The 19,488-nt window shown below is 54.3% G+C and overlaps 2 protein-coding genes across 2 annotated transcripts in view; one reads left to right on the top strand and one right to left on the bottom strand.

Annotated features, from left to right (window-relative positions):
• The window catches only part of DRD2 (dopamine receptor D2), a 67,273-nt gene extending 65,054 nt beyond the window's left edge, over positions 1–2,219 (top strand). Inside the window, exon 8 of the mRNA XM_050758088.1 lies at positions 890–2,219. Coding sequence (XP_050614045.1) covers positions 890–1,083 — 194 coding nt within the window. The 3' untranslated portion in view covers positions 1,084–2,219. The remainder of the gene's footprint in view (positions 1–889) is intronic.
• Positions 2,220–11,136: 8,917 nt separating this feature from the next.
• ANKK1 (ankyrin repeat and kinase domain containing 1) lies at positions 11,137–18,893 on the bottom strand. Its single transcript, XM_050757452.1, is given in 10 exon segments — positions 11,137–12,185; positions 12,188–12,655; positions 13,582–13,618; positions 14,255–14,373; positions 15,407–15,562; positions 16,214–16,263; positions 16,698–16,758; positions 16,761–16,814; positions 16,817–16,847; positions 18,014–18,893. Coding segments are annotated over 10 exon segments (2,145 nt in total). The 5' UTR covers positions 18,350–18,893; the 3' UTR covers positions 11,137–11,352.
• Positions 18,894–19,488: the final 595 nt, after the last annotated feature.

Raw genomic sequence — 19,488 nt, 5'->3', positions numbered from 1 at the left:
CTTGGGGCATGAGTGGGGCAGCTGTTACCTCCCTTCTTTTATGAATGATGGCACTTGTTTCCGTGGGACCACTCATGATCATGGGACTGGGATGTGGTAGGCTGGGATTGGAGCCAGACCCTCTGCTGCAGTCCACAGGGGCTCGGCCCTGTGGCCCTACTCTTCCCAGACACCGTTCAGTCTTCAGGGACGCCTTCTGTGCCTGTAGGGCATTCCATGTACACACTGCTTCCAGGCTGAATGTCACACCTGCGCAGGAGGTCCTGGAAAAAGTGCACCTGAGTTAGGTGAGCAGAGCAGGTAGGCGGCCGCCCTGGGTGAGAGGGCGTGGTTCGAGGCAGGGATGAGCAAGTGTGTACCCACCAAGACTAGGGAAATTGGGAGAAGGCTGGAGCAAGATCACTTGGGGACCTGGATAGACCGGAGTTCAGCTCTCAGCTTCGCTGCTCAAGAGTGAGCGACCTTGGGTATATTGCAGAGTTGTTGGGAGCGTTTTTCTTACGTACCTCATGAGGATGCTATAAGAACTAAGTGACATTGGTCTATAGCCCTCAAAGATGACCTGGAAGTAGAGCAGATATTTCCATTTCTACTGGCTAACCTGGGTCAGGATGGTAACCTTTTGGATTTATTGTTAAACCATGTACCCTTTCCTAAGAGGTGGGAAAGGGACAAATGAGGAAAGTGAGGCTGAAGGAGCTGAAGGGATCCTTCACTGCAAATGGGTGTCAGAGGCAGGTCTAGGATCCAAGACCGGGACTCCTCCTACAGTGCTGCTGTGGCTACAGCCCGCCGTCTTGGCATAAGTGCCCGCGCACACTGGGTGCGGCTGTTCCCAGCCGTGCCTCCCTGGCCCTGGGGACCAGCCTGACCATGCCCTCTCCCCCAGGCGTGTTCATCATCTGCTGGCTGCCCTTCTTCATCACACACATCCTGAACATACACTGTGACTGCAACATCCCGCCTGTCCTGTACAGCGCCTTCACGTGGCTGGGCTATGTCAACAGCGCCGTGAACCCCATCATCTACACCACCTTCAACATTGAGTTCCGCAAGGCCTTCCTGAAGATCCTCCACTGCTGACTCTGCTGCCCGCCCGCACAGCAGCCTGCTTCCCGCCTCCCTGCCCAGGCCAGCCGGCCTCACCCCTGCGAACCGTGGGCAGGAAGGCCCGGGTGGACCAGTCTCCTCTTCACCCCAGCAGGCCCTGCAGTGTTCGCTTGGCTCCGTGCCCCTCACTGCCCGCACACCCTCACTCTGCCAGGGCAGTGCTAGTGAGCTGGGCATGGTACCAGCCCTGGGGCTGGGCCTCCCAGCTCAGGGGCAGCTCATAGAGTCCCCCTTCCCACCTCCAGGCCCCCTATCCTTGGCACCAAAGATGCAGCCGCCTTCCTTGACCTTCCTCTGGGGCTCTGGGGTTGCTGGAGCCAGAGTCAGGGCCCAGAGGCTCAGTTTTCTCTGTTTGTGGGGCTTGGCGTGGAGCAGGCGGTAGGGGGAGATGAACAGTTCACACCCTGCAAGGCCCACAGGAGGGAAGCAAGCTCTCTCGCCGAGGAGCCAGGCAACTTCAGTCCTGGGAGACCCATGTAAATACCAGACAGCAGGATGGACCCCAGAGATTGCCAAGCCAAAAACCTTATAGCTCCCTCCCACACCCCAATGTGGACCTCTACTTTCCTGGCGAGTCCAGACCCGCCTCATCCCGTTACAGCTCCCCAAGTGGTTTCCACATGCTCTGAGAAGAGGAACCCTCATCTTGAAGGGCCCAGGAGGGTCTATGGGGAGAGGAACTCCTTGCCCTAGCCCGCCCTGCTGCCTTCTGACGGCCCTGCAATGCATCCCTTCTCACAGCACTTACTGGCCAGCCTGGGGCCTGGCGGGGAGGTCAGGCCCTGGAACTCTATCTGGGCCTGGGCTAGGGCACGTCAGAGGTTCTTTGAGGGGCTGCCTCTGCCACACTCGGACGCAAAACCACTTTCCTTTTCTATTCCTTCTGGCCTTTTCTCTCTCCTGTTTCCCTTCCCTTCCACTGCCTCTGCCTTAGAGGAGCCCATGGCTAAGAGGCTGCTGAAAACCATTTGGCCTGGCCTGGTCCTGCCCTGAGGAAGGAGGGGAAGCTGCAGCTTGGGAGAGCCCCTGGGCCCCAGACTCTGTAACATCACTATCCATGCACCAAACTAATAAAACTTTGACGAGTCACCTTCCAGGACCCCTGGGTAGAAGGGAGCAACGCCATTTCCATGCTTGGCATTCAAGTGTAGCGAGACCCCTGTGTCTGCAGGGTCTAAATCAAGGGAAGCCAGGTCGCCCCCACTGCTCCACCTCCCCTGTTGCAGCTCCTGCTTCCTCTGAAGGACCCATTCTTTGCCCTGTCACCCACCAGGGAAGAGAAGGCTCTGTGGAAAAGTGGCCTCGGATGTACTGGCATTGCCTGTGTCTGCCTGTGTCCCTTGCCCTGTCTTCTGTCCCGTGTCAGGATCCCCTTCCTCTAGGGCAGGCTGGGAGAAGCAGGGAAGGCCCTGACCACTGCGGCCTGGACAGTTCTCCCTCCTCTCAGCCTCCAGGCGGGTCCCTAGCTCCAAGTCTTCTGGGGCCACAACTTGGTACTGCCCTGACAACAGAAACTTGACTTTCTACAAATGAAGTGTAAATCAACCCAGTGAGGGAGGAATATTCTTACCACCTTGAGAATAACTGCAGTGATGACAAACAAGGTGCTGGCACCCACGGGCTCAGGCTCTGGGGAGCTGTCAGGGCGTAATTTGCATGCTAAATACAATATTTTTAGCACCAAAGTTTGGAGCACTTAACTTGCCCTGAACAGTTAATTATGGACTTTGATCTTCTCCCTGAACCTAAAGGTAGTGCTAAGCCCTGGGTGAGGCTCCTGTCCCCAGGAGCACCCTGATTCTGGAAGGTGAGCAAAACAGGTCCCTAGTCTAACTCAGGGAGACCAATGACTCAGTGACCATCTCCTGGGGAAAGCATCAGGTCCCCAAGGGGGCTAGAAGCCCCAGGGACCCAACCCATCCCCATTGCACACATACCATGCTCAAATTCTGTGAAAGATCTTGACCCAGATGGATGCTTAAAAGTACATCCCACGATTAGGAATCTTATGAGGGTATACAAGCTTATCAGATGTGAGGATTGGAAGAGATGACAAAGAGAAGCAGAGGAAAGAAGGAAGGGAGGGAGAGAGAAAGGGAGGGAGGGAAGGGAGACCCAGAGCAGAGTGAGAAGAGCATTGACAGGGAGCAGAGGGGAAGAGGGCAGGGCAGGGGCGGGAGGCGGGGCAGAGGAAAGTTGCCCACAGTTGTCACGAGGCTTCATGTCTTTCTGCCAGACAGCAGATTGACAGCTAGAGTGGGTAGGGGGAGGGCTGGGCTCCACCCTCTCTCCCCTCTCAGCACTTCAGGGGCAAAGAAATGGGAGGAGTAGGACCCGACACGACACGGGAACACAAGGTGGAAGGGGGTGGCCCAGGCTCTGACTCTCTCCAGAGAGGTCCTGACGATGGTCTCTTGCTCTTGACGACAGGGTGGAAAGGAAGCCTCCGGTTTTCACTCCTCTTTGCCTTTCCCTAGGTTTCTGTCTGTGCCTGTGCCGCTCTGTAGAGTGCCTTTTAATCAAAGGATCATTCATTTGCCTTTACAGCAGATAGAGTCTGCACCCTTGCCCCCTGCCCTGCCCTTTCCTAGAGCACAGCCCAGGATCACCACCTAAGGGCCAGGCACAGTGGGGCACTTCACATGTCATCTTAGATGGGAACCGAAATCACACAGTCACAAAGGAGCAGACCCAGAGGTGACTGCAAGTCTTCAAGGCTTCAGGCCCTCATTCTTCCTCCTGAAGGACTCTCAGATGGCCCTGGGCTGGGGAAGGGTCCTGGGAATTAGAAGATGAGTTGTTCAGCAGGCTAAGAAATTGCATTGCTTCATCCACCCATCTGCTGTCTTCCTCAGGGAATACTTATTGAGCAATTCTTGTGCTTCAGGCCCTGGGTGAGGTGCTGGGATTAAAACAGTCAAGAATGGTCACCGGCCCTGCCTTCGTGAGTTCAGTCTAGTGGGATCACAACAATGTAAGACTCCGTTTCCCCCAAGGCAGAGCCCAGGGAGGGCAGACAAAGCACAGGCACACGCTGTGCACTTCCAAGGCACCCTTCTACTAGACGACGTGTGACACAGCAGCCTTGGTGTGCCTTGGCCTTGAACAATGAGGTAGGGCACCAGTGGGGGCAGGAAGACTCACAGCATGGACCACTACTTCCTGCGTGGCTGGGGCAGGAGGCCCTGAAAGGAGCAGCTGCAGATCCTGCTTTCCAGGTGGTCTCAGCATAGGCACAGCCAGTTGCCTGCAACTAGGAACACTGAGGCCTGGCCTGCTTTGGGGGCATTTCCAGCATCCCCTCCTATCTGGAATCCCTTCCCAAAACATCCCTGTCCCCAGGGACTGCATAGCTCCTTTTACCTGGTGGCCCAACCCTCTCTGGGTCCCACTGGCTCACTGTCCTCTTGGGTCCCAGGACCTGGGCTCAGTGTGCTACCTCTGCACAGGGCCCTGTCTGCGGGCTTTGCCCTCCCTGATGGCATGTTCTTCTCCTAACAGCCTGGAGTGAGGGGCATTCTTATCGTCTCCACTTACAGAACAGAAACCTCTCATACAGAAAGGGTGGTTTCCCTTTCAGGGTAGATCTTCTGAGTCTACATCTTATATTGTCCATTCCAGCCCAGGCTTCTGACCAGGCTGAGTGCAGCTGAAAGACGCTAGGATGGTCAGAAGATTTTTTTTAAAAGAGGAAGAATACCTATTTTGGACCAGACCTGTAGGGTAACAGCCTGGGGTGCATGTCAACAGAACCTGGGCTGCTCCAGGAAGCAAGTGGGTAGGTGGTGGGGACAGAGCAGTTCTTAGTGGGGCTTTAGGAGTGAGAAAGCCAGTCTGGGCATCTGTGTGCTAGAGGGTCCTCTCCTGCCAACCAGGTGGCCCTGGCTCTGCTACACTAGTTTCTGGGGGTGCACGGGGAAGCAGGAGGCTGGTGGAGGGAGAGCAGACCATCTTTGGAGTGGGGAGACCTACCCTGGTTTTGTGGGGTTAGAGGGGACGTGGGAAGGGGGTACCTGGTTGGAACAGCTTCCTGCTTCCTCGCTCATCACAGTTCTGCTACTTGGCAAATAAGGCCTCATTGGAGCAGAGGCCCAGAGAGGCGCAGGAGAGGGAATGGCAAGGAGGGATGTGGAGAGAACTCTGACTCCCAACCGGAGCCAGAGACAGCCCCAGGTTCATAGGAAGTGCTGCATGACCGCTCCACTGGCGTGTGGCGTTCTCCCACATTCACACCTGGCTTCTGACACCCAGAGCTGCGCGTGGGGCCAGGGAGGGGGGCCACCTCTCTGGCACCCCAGGGCCAGGGGGAGTCAGAGCTGCACAGGAAAGAAGTGAAGGATGGCTATCCGGAAAGCGGGGAGGTGGTGCCATTCCAGGAATGGGAGGGCAGGGCCTGGGGCCATGGACTGTGCAGAGACAAAGCTGGACCGTCTACACCTGCTGGATTTTCCTCATCAGGCCCAACTCCCAACACTTTGTCCTGTTGCCCCCAGGAGTGTGTAAGTTGTGGGGAGGGTCATGTGGGGGGCCAGGATCTGTGCTGTGTCCAGGGCAGGGGAAAGCATGGGAGGGGCAAGAGAGGCAGGACACTGCCCTGGAGGAGACAAGTCCCTTGTTGGTTTTCTCCCAGAGCTGGCGGCACAGACCTCACCCAGGCTCTGGGTAGAGGAGGCGTGACCGGCTAGTGGGGCTGGCCCTTGCTCTATAACTGACCTGATCCGTAGGTGTTTTCCAGGGGGCTTCAGTGTCTCAGCCCACACCAAGGCACTGAAGGAGAGTCTCCCTTTCCTTTCCTGAGTGTATTGGCAAAGGGAAATGGGCAGAGGCTTCTAAGAGCATCCTTGCAAAAGGCTCCCAAAGGATGGACTGTCTATGTCTTATTGCAAGAGAAACATTCCTCTGATTTAGGAGGAACTGCAAGAAATGAATGTGTTGAGTGCTTATTAACTGCCTTGCCCTCTGACTGGCAGGGCATCAGGTTTAATTCTTACAATGACCCAGAGATAAGCATTACTGACACTGGATGATACCATCAAGCTAAGATAGTTTTAGCAACCTGGGATCTGCAACTAGTAAATGGCTCAGCCAAGATAAGAACCCAGGTCTGCCTGCCCGGGTCCACTAGACCCAGCCACCCAGTTTCCCTCCCCGACCTCAGCATAGCCTGGTTCCTGTCCTCTGTCCCTTACATGACCTTACAGCAAAAACCCCTGCTACCGGTGATACGATTCAGCAAGCAGGGAGGAAGCACCCTCTGAGCCCCAGACACCAGGGCACTAAGAGGGGACTGGAAGGAACACAGAAACAAGTGGGGCGTGGTGACGTGCCATGCAATGAGCAAGGAAGGTGGACCTGAGAGCAGCTCTGTCAACCTCACCACACTGGGCATTGGGACAGAATGCCCCTGAGGAAGGAGTGAGCATCTCCAGGGGGCAAGCGGAGAAGTGTTCGTGGGCAGGGACAGGCAAGTTGGATCTGGAAGGGCAGATCGGATCCCGGCAGGCACCGGTGGAAGAAGGGGACTCAGCATTAGCAGGAAGAGGGGCCTGGGGCTGGTGGGGGCTGCAGCAAGGCAGCAAGGCTGGCTGGTTTCAGAGTGGGCTGGAGCCCTGACTCACTGGAGGCCCTCACATGTTGGTGAGATGTGTTCTCTAGGTAAGCGCAGGGGGCATCAGGAAAGGAATGTTCCTGAACACAAGATCACCCCAGAGATGCCATCTGTGTGTTCAGGAAGTCCTGGGGCTCCCTCCTTCCTCTCCTCCCTGTCACAGGCCCGGAGCCTTGTTTCCTCCCCTTCTCAGCCCTGCCCCTTGTCATTCTCTCTCTGGGGCTCACTCCCCTCAGGTTGGCTTTGGAGAGGGACACCATCTCCCCCGTCTCCTCATTTTCCATAGGCCTTTTCACCCCTGAGGAGTTTTCTGCTGATCCCCGCAGTCCTGCCTCCCTTCTAGACAGTGGCGGCAGCCCGTTTGGGCCTCTGCCCTACACTTTGCTGTGGAGACAGCTTGCCAAGCCTCCTTGCTCCTTTAGGATCCCCAGCCTCATAACTGGAGGGTTCCATCAACAGCTTCCATCTCCCAGCACAAGAAAGGATCCAGGTGGAACAATCTGGGCTACCTACACCTCTGGGGATGGCTAGGCTAGAGGATGCCATCTCCCAGGACCCAGGAATGTCCTCCTTGAGGTGGGCTGGATTGGTTGAAGCACAGTTTAGGATGGGAAAGGAGGCTGTCATATGGGTAAAGGGTAATGAGGGAGTTATTGGAGTAACATTGGTGAGAAACGACAGGAACAGAAAGTTGGAAGAGGAGAGAAGTGACGGTGAGTACCAATGTGTGCTGGAGATAGGCGTGATCTAATTGCATCCCTGAGATAGCAAATCTGTTATAAATACAGATGCCTAAGCCTGGAAAGTCTGGGTAAAGCCCACAGATAGCAAAGGGCAGAATTGGGATGCCAAGCCAGGTGTGCCTGGCTCTGAAGCCCCATAGGGCAGGGTCCCCATCTCCTACCACTGGCCCCCATTTCCTCATCCTGCACACAGCTGAAGAGGTCTTTAGGATACATGGCATGTTCTGATTGCATCCTCCTTCTGCTGGGAAACCGACAGCAGCTCCCAACTGTCCCTCATCCTGTGTGGGAGCTCCCAAATCAGAATGGATATTAAGGTCTCTCCACCGAATACGCACCTCCCCACCCACACCTGGACAGCACTGTCCCTCCATCGGCTGGCCACCATCTGCTCTCCATAGCAGCTGTGTCTCTTTCACATTCCCCAGCTGATCCTCTCCCCTTCTATCCAGTCCAGGCTTTGCTCCTCTTCTGCTCTGTCCTTGTCCTCATTCAACATACGCATCTTCTAGAAAACCCCTTCCTGATCGACCCCATGCAACACGGCAACTGCCTGGAGGAGGCAAGACAGGTATAGACTGGACTGTGCTGTCCACTGTCCCCATGTGGCTAGATACCCACATTTAATTTATTGAAATAAAAAAACTTGATTCCTTGGTCACACGAGCCACATTTCAAGTGCTCAGCAGCACCTGTGGCTGGCGGCTATCGCACTGAGCAGTGTGGATATAGAAGGCTTCCATCCTCCCAGTGCTGGTCCAGAATGGCTCCTAAGTTAGGAGTTTGGATACCTTCAACTAAAATGGAGTATAAAGGGTGAAGTCAGGCTTGTGGAGGGAGAAGAGAATGCTTAGGTTGGGACACTTTGAGTTGAAGGGGTCTACAGGACCTCCAAGAGGAGATGCCCAGCAAGACATTAGGGAGCTCTTATCCCCCTGATCCCCAGTCTCCCCTAAATAGGGCTTGAACTTCCACTGGAGACCCTCTCCTTGGGAATTTCAAGGGCCTCACTCAAACCCAATTTTAAACATCCTTAGGGAAGCTCTAGAAGGCAACTGTGTTGAAATGGGACTCAAGGTGGATACTGTGTGTGTTTGTGCGTGTGTCTGTGTCTGGCTAGGAGCGGCTTGATAGGGCAGAAGAGACACTGGTAGATAATGAGGGGCCATGGGCTGGCCTGAAGTCACGTCTAAGAGTTATCTCTTAGAGGAAGGAAGTGGAGGAAGCAGAAGTGTGAGAATCTCTGCCTAGACTCAGGATCACCAGAGCTGAAATGATTCCAGGGGACAGTCTTGTCCACATGGCATCCCTGCCATTCACTGGACTCTAGGTGCAAAGGATCACCTACTTTTTCTAAATCTTTTCTTCAAGGCCTTTTCTCAGTTCTCAGTTCTTTCCAATAGGATCAGCCAGCTACTCTTCTCCCCCTTTGGTTCCTTCCTGATCACTCACACCAATGGATCTGAGCTCCCCTGGCTGGAAGAATGTAGCCCCAGAGCCTTCTCTGGCTCTCATAGAGTCCTAGATTTGGAGTTAGATCTGGAAGGGCAGATAGGATCCCGGCAGGTGGGAGACTTCAGAGTGCAAGGAGAAGCAAACAGCCCTGTGCCTCCTCCACTTCCCTCCTCCTGCCCCTCCATGTTCTGGGAAAGATAGAACTCCTAGGGACATCTTTAACTACAAGTTTTGCCTAAGGCTTAGTCTCAGTGAGACTAAAGAGATTGAGCTGGGCAGCTAGCAGGGAGTAGGAGGATGGAACAGTCAGCTGAGCGTCCCCTGCCCCCAGTCCTCAGGAGTCCAAATGGGAGAGAAAAAGACCTCTGATACCCAAGTTGCTGGTCATGATGTCTGCAGGGTTATGCTAAGGAAGGGCACAGAGAGAAACCATGAGACGCACCAGTGCTTCTCAGCCCTGGGTGCTCTTCAGAATCACCTGGGAATTGTTAATGATGCTCACACCAGGTTCCTACCCTGGAGGTTCTGGTTTAATTGGTTGAGGGTAGGGCCGGGCGTTGGTATATTTTAAAAGCCCCTCGCTCAGGAGATTTTAATGTGCAGGCTCAGTTTACGACCCTGGCTCTAGGACACACTCCAGCTTCCTGGGCTCACACCTGACTTTCCATGGTGGCCATAAGCTATGGCAAGGCGGTGGTAAAGGGCCCAGGGCCCAACAGGCTGGAGCTGTGGTCCAGAGGCCAAAGGATGGAGGACACAAAGCTGCTAGCTGTGCTGAAAGGGACTTGTTAATTCAACAGGATTGCACGTGGGCAACACATTTCCTCTGCCCCACCTCTCTCACACCATGCTGATGCCAGGCTGCTGATGCCAGGCTGCTGGCCCCATGCCCAGACTGGAGTGCCCAGCCCAGGAGAATGACATGCAGAGGTGGGCCTGCTAATCAGCTTGGCTCAGAGCTGGCCAATATGTGGGACAGATGATTCCTTTTCTCTGACAATTGCAAAACGTCCTTGAGTGGGAGGGGCTGCTTCTACTGGGCTGTCCAGTAGTGTAGGGAGACAGAAGGAGCAGGATAGAGCCCCAGGACACTCATCCTGTCCCCACTCCCTCCAAATTGTTGGCTGCTCTGCTGGAAGCTGAACTAGGGCTCTGGTCACATAAAGTTACTGTGAACACACACATATGCACACACATATACCCTACATTAGACAAATCGCATACAAGCACACCATACTAATGCTACTGGCCTCTATATGCAACTTGGTTCCACAGGCCACTCCATCTCTAAACAGGAGACTCAGAGCCTCAGCTTTCTTGACTTCAGAGTTTGAAATCTGGCCTTAAAACTGGACACGATGAAGGGTGAAGGGTGGCGCTGGGGACCAGAGACCTCGCATCTCACATAGGGTGACTTATCCACAGTTGGAGTGCACCCTTCCTATACCCCCCAAAGGCCATGAGGGAGACCCACGCACTGGGATCAGGGGCACTGGAAAGCTGTGGTCAGTGCAGCAACAGGTGGCTGGCTGGGACTTTAAACAGCAAGCAGAAACCTCCTTTGAACTTTTAGCTTCTGCCCCTTGAGCAAAGCACATGTGTCTGGCTCTCCCACCCCAGCCTGAGGTAAGGAGCCAAGAACACAAGACATGAGATGGGAGGATCCTGCTTCCCTCACTGCTGTACCTCCCACCATCTTCAGAGGGGGTCTGCTAGGATGCAAGGGCCCCTGTGAACTCAGAGGCGAGTGGCAAAAGGTCGTAGGTGTCTTGGACTGGAGAGGGGATTCATCTGGGGGGCTTGCGTCCCCAAAAAGGAGGGGGAGGAAGCCTGGGTTCTGTTGGAAGTGACTGGAGGACGTGTTGAAGGCAGATTTCCAAGCCAGGGCCCCTTCCTCAGCTGCAGCCACAGTGGTACCTCTCCCCATGCCTCTGTCACCCAGGTTCCTGTCTCCTCTCGAGGTTGAAGGGGCAGGTGAAGAGTGCAGACGGGGAAGACGCCCTGTCAGAAGCCCAGCTGCAATTCCTACTCCATCCAGGCGAGAGGCCCAGGTTGTCTAAATTCCTTCCTCCCTTCCTCCCTTCCTCCCTTCCTCCCTCCCTCCCTCCCTTCCTTCCTTCCTTCCTATATATATATGTGTGTGTGTGTGTATGGAGTCTCGCTCTGTTGCCCAGGCTGGAGTGCAGTGGTGTGATCTCAGCTCACTGCAACCTCTGCCTCCTGGGTTCAAGGAATTCTCCTGCCTCAGCCTCCCTAGTAGCTGGGATTACAGGCATGCGCCACCACACCCAGCTAAATTTTGTATTTTTAGTAGAGACAGGGTTTCACCATGTTGGCCAGGCTGGCCTCAAACTCTTGACCTCAGGTGATCTGCCTGCCTCAGCCTCCCAAAGTGCTGGGATTATAGGCGTGAGCCACCACGCCTGGCCAAGTTGTCTAAATTTCTGTCTGGGCTCCTGGCTCAGAACCACCCAGAGTGGCCACTGACAGCTCCTTGCCCTCTAGGAAGGACATGATGCCCCGCTTTCAGCTGTGGAGGGCCAGTTGCAGGGGTGTGCAGCCTACTCCATCCTGGACGTCCAGCTGGGCGCCTGCCTTGACCAGCACTTTGAGGATGACTGTGTTGCCCTTGAGGGCGGCCAGGTGGGCAGGTGTCCAGCCCACCTTGTTGCGGGTGTGGACATTCGCGTGATGTTCCAGGAGGTTGATGACCCTCAGGAAGGTGCGCCTCTGGACCACCAGGTGGAGGGGTGTCCAGCCTGACTGCCCTGCAGCATTGGGGCCAGCCCCGCACTGCAGCAGTGCCGACACCGCCGCCTCCTCCCTGTGGCGTGCAGCTAGGTGCAGGGGCGTCCAGTTCACAGCTCCGAGAGCACCCATGTTTGTGTGGCTCTCTGCCAGCAGATGGATGATCTCCAGGTGGCCCTTGTAGGCCGCTAGATGCAGGGGTGTCCAGCCCTGGTGGGTGGGCAGCTCAAGGCTGGCTCCATACCTGAGCAGCATCTTGCAGATCGGGTGTTTGCCCCCGGTAGCCGCAGTGTGCAGTGGGCTGTAGCCGCTCTGGTCAAGGGCATCAGGGGCCGCTCCACTCTTCAGGAGGTGTTGGATGGCCCTCACTGTGCCCCGCTCTACTGCCAGGTGCAGTGGTGTTCTCAGGTTTCTCTGCTGAGCATCCAACTCAGCCCCCTGGCTGGTCAGCAGCTTGACGAGGCTAACATGGCCAAAGTAGGCGGCCACGTGGAGAGGGGTCTTGCCCTCAGCCTCATGCAGTTGGGGTTAGCCTGACGGGAGACCAGAAGCTGTGCCACATTCTCAAAGTTATTCTGTGCAGACAGGTGAAGAGGGGTCCATCCCTTATGTTCCTGGGCATCCACACAGGCCCCGTGGTCCAGGAGCAGGCGCGCAGTGCGGTCATCCCCATCCTGGGCTGCAAAGTGCAGTGGGGCCCAACCATCCTCATCCACTAGGTTGGCATCGGCACCGTGTGCCAAAAGCAGGGCACAGAGGTCGGGTCGCTGGTCCTGGATGGCGATCAGGAGGGGCGTGTATCCAGAGGCCGTCTGGCAGTCCACGTCTACCTCACGGGCCAGCAGCAACCTCACCTGCTCCACACTGCCCTGGGCCACCAGGAAGTGGAGGGGGGTGACCTTGTTCTCATAGATGCACAGTTCCTCATCTCTTGGGACCAAATTCTCACGGTCGGAGAGCTGAAAGGTCCACTTCAGGTAGTTTCCTGAGTCTGCTGGGAGAAAGATGGGGTTGAAATAAAAGACCTGTGACCTGTCCAGAGGTCATCATGGCCATCCCCCTGCCTCCTGGAAGTACCATCCAGGAACAGAGGCTAGAGCAGTAAGGGCAATGCCTTTCCTAAGCATGGCTCTCTACACAGCCATAACTGTTACTATTCAAGTTCAGGTTCTGTCGTCCTGGAGAACTGAGTCCTGCAGTCCTTTCCCCACAGATGAGGCAGAAAGAGCAGTGGGCTCAGGAGGCCTGAGTGCAAATCCTGGTTTCACCCCTCAGCATCCCCTGACCTTAGCCAATTCACTGCCTCTTTGAGCTTCCATATCTGGATCAGCAAAGAGAGGACAGACAATGACCAGCTCCTTCTACCATTGAAGGACAAATTACATAGGTAAGAGCTTTCAGGGGAGGGCCTGAGGGGAAGTAAGTAGTTGTAAGTTGTAAATAAACTTGTGATTGGAGCTCTATGATCTAAACTCCCCTCTGAGGTCTTAAGGATCAACATCCTTTTGCTCTACCCAGTGGAGTATTAGAATAAATGATTACTACCCAGGCCTGACCCTCACAGATTCTGGTTTAATTAGTCTAGGGTGTGCCCAAGGCAAAGCATTTTTTTTTTTTAAATTTCCCAAGCAATTCTAACATGCAGCTAGCCTTGAGAACCAATGCTCCACCTCTCAGGTCAGGAAAGGGGAAATCCGGTCTTGCAAGGACACAGACCTGAAGGGGAGGCGGCCAGGTTCCCTGAGGGCATGTGCCTTTCTGAACACGCAGCTGGGTGCTGGAAAAGGGCATCCAAACCCTGGATGTGTGACAGGCCTGGGGAGGAGGGGGAGGCCAGGCAGATGGGGAAAGGGTGTGGTTTGACTCCACTTTCTCTGCTGTGAGTTCTCTGGTCCCACCCGTGGCACCCAGACTCACCGCTGTCCATCAGTTCCTGGCTGATGTTCTCATTCACCTGGGGAGGCATAACCAGCAGGCAAGGTGGAGATCAGAGGTGCAGTTCTAGCCTGTGCCCTCCTCCCCTCCTTCCCTCTCTCCAGCACTCCGGGTCACTGTCAGGACTCACAGCCCACTCTATCTTGGGAGACCCTTCTCCTTTGCTATGACTATCGCCAGCTCTCCAGAGGAAAACACTGAGCTGGAAAAACCCTCCAGAAAGAGGCAGCTCAGGGCCTTGCCTTCCTCTTGGGCCATGTGAACTTCAGGGTGGATCTGTGAGTTCAGCTAGGGGAGTCCCATGTTAACCCATGGCTGGTTCCCGTGTTAGAGTAGGGACAGGAGAGCAGAGGGATGATGTTGACACCAACAGCATGAAAGCTTGGGAGAGCCAGGCCTTCCTTTGCAGGATGGGAGTCAGCTTGGTCCCAAGCATGTGAGAGAAGGTATATCCTTCCCAGGGGCTCTGTGCTCCAGGCACCACTATCCCTTGGCGCACCTTCGTGCAAATTAGGGAAAGGTGTTCCCTCTGGATGGAGGTGGCCCCGAGCTGAGCTGTGCGTGAGTGCTCAGTGTCTGGCCAGAGATCACAACAGTCCACACAGCGGGCTCCAGCTTAGCACGACCGTAAGGACTGCCCAACGCACACACTCACCTCCCGGGGCTGGCGCAGCAACAGCTTGCAAGACACCTTCCTGGCCAGGGCCTCGCTCTCTGGGACGACCACAGGACTCTGCAGCGGTGACGGCAGTATGTCTGTCTTAATGGTAATGTCTGCTCCATGAATGGGAGAAAGACAGGAAAGGAAGCAACAGGCTGGCCCACAGTACCCTCCCTGTTTTAGATGCCCTAGCATTCCTGTCTCCTCCCAAAATCCATTCCTGGATTGAACATAGGAGCATATGAACGTATGTTCATATACATGCTCGAGAAGGCAGGAAACTGGGTCATGGTGGGGCACCTTCAGCAAGTCACTGACCCTCTGAGTTATCAGGGTCCTTTCCCACAGATTGAGGGGGCAAGGTTAGGCGATCTCTAAGATGCTCACACTTACACACAGGTACATTTTCACAGTCCCCAAAGGACTGGATGACCTCATGGGCCATCCCCGGCCTGTGATCTCATGGCCTGGAAACATTTTACAAATGAGGGAACAGTAGCTCTGAAAGGACCCAAGGCTGGCTGGAGAGTTTGGCGACAGGGCCAGGCCCAGATGCTGTGGCTTCTGCCTTTTGGTGCCAAGGATTTTCTACTCTGCCTCCCACAGGGACATGCATTAACACACACAGAGCCCAGAACCCATCCTCAGCTACTCCTGGCTCCCAATGCTGCCCTCCCAGCCCCATGATGCAGATTCTGCCTCAAAAAGTCCTTCTAGGCCAGGTACAGTGGCTCACACCCGTAATCCCAGCACTTTGGGAGGATGAGGCAGGAGATCACTTGAGGCCAGGAGTTTGAGAACAGCCTGAATAACACAGTGAGACCCCATCTTTTTTTTAAAAAATCTACAAATTAGCCAGGCATAGTGGTGTGCTTGTTGTTCTGGCTACTCAGGAGGCCGAGGCGGGAGGATCTCTTGAGCCCAAGAGTTCGAGCTTATGGTGAGGAATGACCACCACACTCCAGCCTGGACCACAGAGACCGTATTTCTGAAAACAAACAAACAAAACACACACACACACAAAAAGTCCTTCTAGGCCATAGGGTCAAAAGTGTCTCTCTGCATAGCTCCCAGGAGTGCCCAGTCATCTCCCCTCCCGGCCGCGCCCAGCTCCCAGTCCCTGGGCAAGGGGCACCAGATGAGCACCTAGAAAGCATGGCCTCTTCTTGGGGTCCTGGTCCCAGCAGCATTGCATCAGGTCCACCATCTGCTGGGCCTCGCTTGGCCATTGGTCAGAGACAGGCTGTAGGGAGGGCCACATGCCTGCCATCACTTGGATAATAATCATCATCATGTTGAACCCTGCAAAGGGAGGCTCAGGCTATGTGGGTGCTGAGAGGTAGGGCTGGAGGGGAGCAGGGGAGGAAGGCGGGGACTCTGAGGATCCCGACAGGGCACGCATGCAGTGGGGGCTCCACAAATGCTTGGTGAGTAAACAGCTAGACTTTCAACCGACTTGAGGTTCTGTGTTGAGTAGCCAAGTCTCTCTGGTCTGGCTCCAGCCACCTCTCAGGTCAAGACTAGACATGACCCACATTGCAGGTCTGTGCTGTCCAAAAGTAGCAGGGCTGACAGACAGGCCTAGGTAAAGGCTCTGACTCTCAACGTTGCGAGGTTTTCCAAGTTTCCTGCAGTCTCTTTACCTGGCATATAGGTGGCAGGGAGCAGGGGTATGAGAAGGCAGAAAGGGCACTTTAGAAGCAAGGAAGTTAGAGCCATAAAACATGGGCTGGGGGCTGGGCTGACTTTCCCTTTCCTTCAGCTGTGACATGAGCCCTAGAAGTAGAGGCAGGAAGGAAGGAGGGTGAGGAGAGGAATCCCTGAAGAGAATACAGTTCCACACACACCTGGACTTGCACTCCTTCTCAACCCTCAGTCCTCCCACAGCCCCTTCCAGGAACCCCTCCCAGGGGCCCTCTTGCCCCCGACACAGAGCCATAGCTGCCTGCTTACCTGAGTATGGTTTCTTCTGAGTGAGGAGCCCCCAGATGACAATCGTAAAGCTGTGGATGCAGAAAACGCTTTCTGAATGACTTAGTTGAACATTCAAGATCACCCCAGCCTGGGGCGCCTACAGTTCACACAGTCCCAGGCAAGCCTCTCCACCAGAGTCCTCCCCAGCCCTCCGCCTCTCCAGCCAGAGTCCTCCCCAGCCCTCCGCCTCTCCAGCCAGAGTCCTCCCCAGCCCTCCGCCTCTCCAGCCAGAGTCCTCCCCAGCCCTCCGCCTCTCCAGCCAGAGTCCTCCCCAGCCCTCCGCCTCTCCAGCCAGAGTCCTCCCCAGCCCTCCGCCTCTCCAGCCAGAGTCCTCCCCAGCCCTCCGCCTCCGGCCAGACCTCATCCCCGCACTGTCCTGCCCTTTGGGCCATAGTGGCCAGGCAGGGTGGTGGCAGCAAGCTGCCTGCTGCGTGTGTGGCATTGTGCCTGGCCTCCTTCTCACCTGTACACATCATGTTTGGGCCCCGGGGCCTTGTTACTCTCCAGGAGTATCTCGGGGGGATGTAGCTGAGCATGTCCCGCAGAGCCGACCTCTCGATGTGCTGCATCCGGGTGGACTTTCCATCCACTTGGACAGGCCGAAGTCTGGAATCTGGGAGAAAGCAGGGGCAGGGATAAGGACGCGATAGAGTCACATGAACAGAAAACGGCTATGGCTTCTCACCCCTCCTGCCACCTGCCTGTTCCAGGGTAGAGCAGTGGTTTTCTACGGCACTCCCCCCAGCACTACCACTGACTATCTGGATGATCTTGGCCAAATTACTTATCTTCTCAGAGCCTCAGTTTCTTCATCTGTAAAGTAGAAGGAATATGAGTATTTAACTCATAGTGCTATTGTGAGCACTAAATGAAGTACCATGCAAAAAGCACTTAAACAGTGCCTGGCATGTAGTTAGGAGATGGTAGGTGTTACCATTATCCAGAGACTATGAATGAAGTTGCCACCTTCGGTGAGCTGTTCGTTTCACCTCCGGGGCCCTGAAACACTTATACCATGGACATTTATCTTCCCTTTGCTCCCATCCATTGAGTCATTCACTTGCCAAGTTGGCCACGCATTGAGGGCCAGGAAGGCTGTGGACCAAGGACTGGGCAGCAGATGAGAAAAATGAGACACGCCCTGTCAACACACACACTCCATATCCTCGTAAATACTTATTCAAATGGGGGGTCCAGCCAATAAGGAAAGTGTTTCACTTATGATTATATACCTATGTTGGGGTTAGTAATACGGAGAATCAGAGGTACGGTGAAGGTATATAATGGGGACCTACTGGAGTAGATCAGGGAAGAGCTCCCTGAGGAGGTGATGTTTAAGCTGAGAGCTGAATAATGAGTAGACCTTTGCTAGATAAATCGGGGGGGTGTGGGGGAACAGAAGGTGCAAAGGTCCTGGGGCAGAAAAGAGTTTTAGGAAGTGAAAGAATGTCCATTACAACCTTTCTTAGGGATTGTCTCATTTACACACATCTCCATCCAAATAAAAGAAAGTGTGGGGGGATAGGGATTATTCTATCCAATTTAGAAATGGGAAACTGAGTCCAAAGAGGGTTATAATAGGCATCCTGATACCCAGCCTCATGCCCCAAATTTCACTGCTTAGCCATCTCTGCTGCAGTGTGATCCCTGCCTTTAGAATTTGTCCATGAAGGCAACTGCTTAAAACCCTTGTCAGGCCGGTCAGGCAGGTGGATAATTCTGCTTACCTGGAGGAAACCCTCAAGTGAAAGGGAGCAGAGGATTGGCCAGAGCCCTTACTTTGACATGCATGTTGCTGTCCAGAAGGATGTTGCCTGGCCTGAGGTCCAGGTGGAGCAGAGGCGGCTTAATGCTGTGCAGGAAGTTCATGGCCAAGCTGGTCTCGTGGATGATGTGGAACCTGAGCTTCCAGCAGAGGCTGTGGATGGGCAGCATCTTCTCCAGGGAGCCATTGGCCATGAACTCCATCACAATACCCAGGGGCTGCTTGCACACCCCGTAGATGGACACAATGTGCTGAAACTTGATCTTCTCCATTTTGGCAGCTTCTTCAATGAGGTAATTCACATCAGAGCTATGGAGAGGGGAAGCAAGATATGGAAGGGGGTGACCCATTCATTACTACAGCAACCAGAAGAACACAAAAACTAGCCATCATGCCAGGCTGTGGGGACCCAGAGAAGCCTCGGGAACTTGCAAGGTAGTGGAGGAGGACAGACATGAAGCACCATTTAGCAGGCAGCATAGATTACAGTCCAGCAGCAACAAGGCAGGAGGTTAAGGAGTTTGCAGCTAGGAGCCAGTCTATTCTGCAAAGGTGGCCACCAAAAAGTGCGTATCACAGTTTATCGTTTATTCTGGTTGCTTGTTTCTATGTTTATCTCCCCTAGTAGATTTTGAGCCCCTGGAGGACCAACATGATGCCTCATGCTTCTGCTTCAAAACATCATTTGTTACCATTTAAATTATGGAAGTAATACGTATACCTTGTAGGAAACATAGGGAATATAGAGAGCTATATAAAAGAAAAATAAATAATCAGGTATGCAACCTTCCAGAGCTAGCCTCTGTTGATATTTTGGTAAATCCTTTTACTATCCACCTTCAAGGTATCTCTTTCCCTTTCTCCCACCCTTTCACTCCTTCTTTCTTCTCTTTCCTTTTGGATCACATAGTATGTGGAGCACAAGCACTTCCCCGCATTCCCCGCATTTGTGGAGCCCCACTGCGTGCATGCCGTCGGGATACTCAGAGCCCCTGCCTTCCTCCCCTGCTCCCCTCCAGCCGTATCTCTCAACACCCACATAGCCTGAGCCTCCCTTTGCAGCGTTCTTCCAAAGCATGATCTCCCAAAGCTGCACACTATTCCATTTTATGGATGAACTGTAATTATTCATCTTTATAATTCCCACAGCACATTGCCATGCACTGCACAATACATCTTTGTTGAATTCGAACAGAAGTCACAACTTAAGGGAAGGCCTTACAAAATAAGCATTTGCAAACCCTGTTGCTCATTTCACTGTATGTGCCCACAGAACAGTAAATATGGATTGTTTTGGGATTGCGGGGATGGGGATTAAGGAGAAATGACAGATTTGAGAGCACAGTATTTGCAAAACTGTGATGCTGCTGCAGTCAGAGCCTGCTGGCAATGTGCTTCCGGGGCCTCCCTGGGAAGCCAACTGGAGAGCCCCAACCTTCAGGAAAAACCACATGCTCTTGCTGGCATCTGGACAGGTTGGCTAGTGTAG

This window comes from Macaca thibetana, chromosome 14 (genome assembly GCF_024542745.1).
Source record: "Macaca thibetana thibetana isolate TM-01 chromosome 14, ASM2454274v1, whole genome shotgun sequence".
NCBI classification, from domain to species: Eukaryota; Metazoa; Chordata; class Mammalia; order Primates; family Cercopithecidae; genus Macaca; species Macaca thibetana.
The sequence above is the reverse complement of the archived record's forward strand: the minus strand, read 5'-3'. Positions and strand labels throughout refer to the sequence as shown.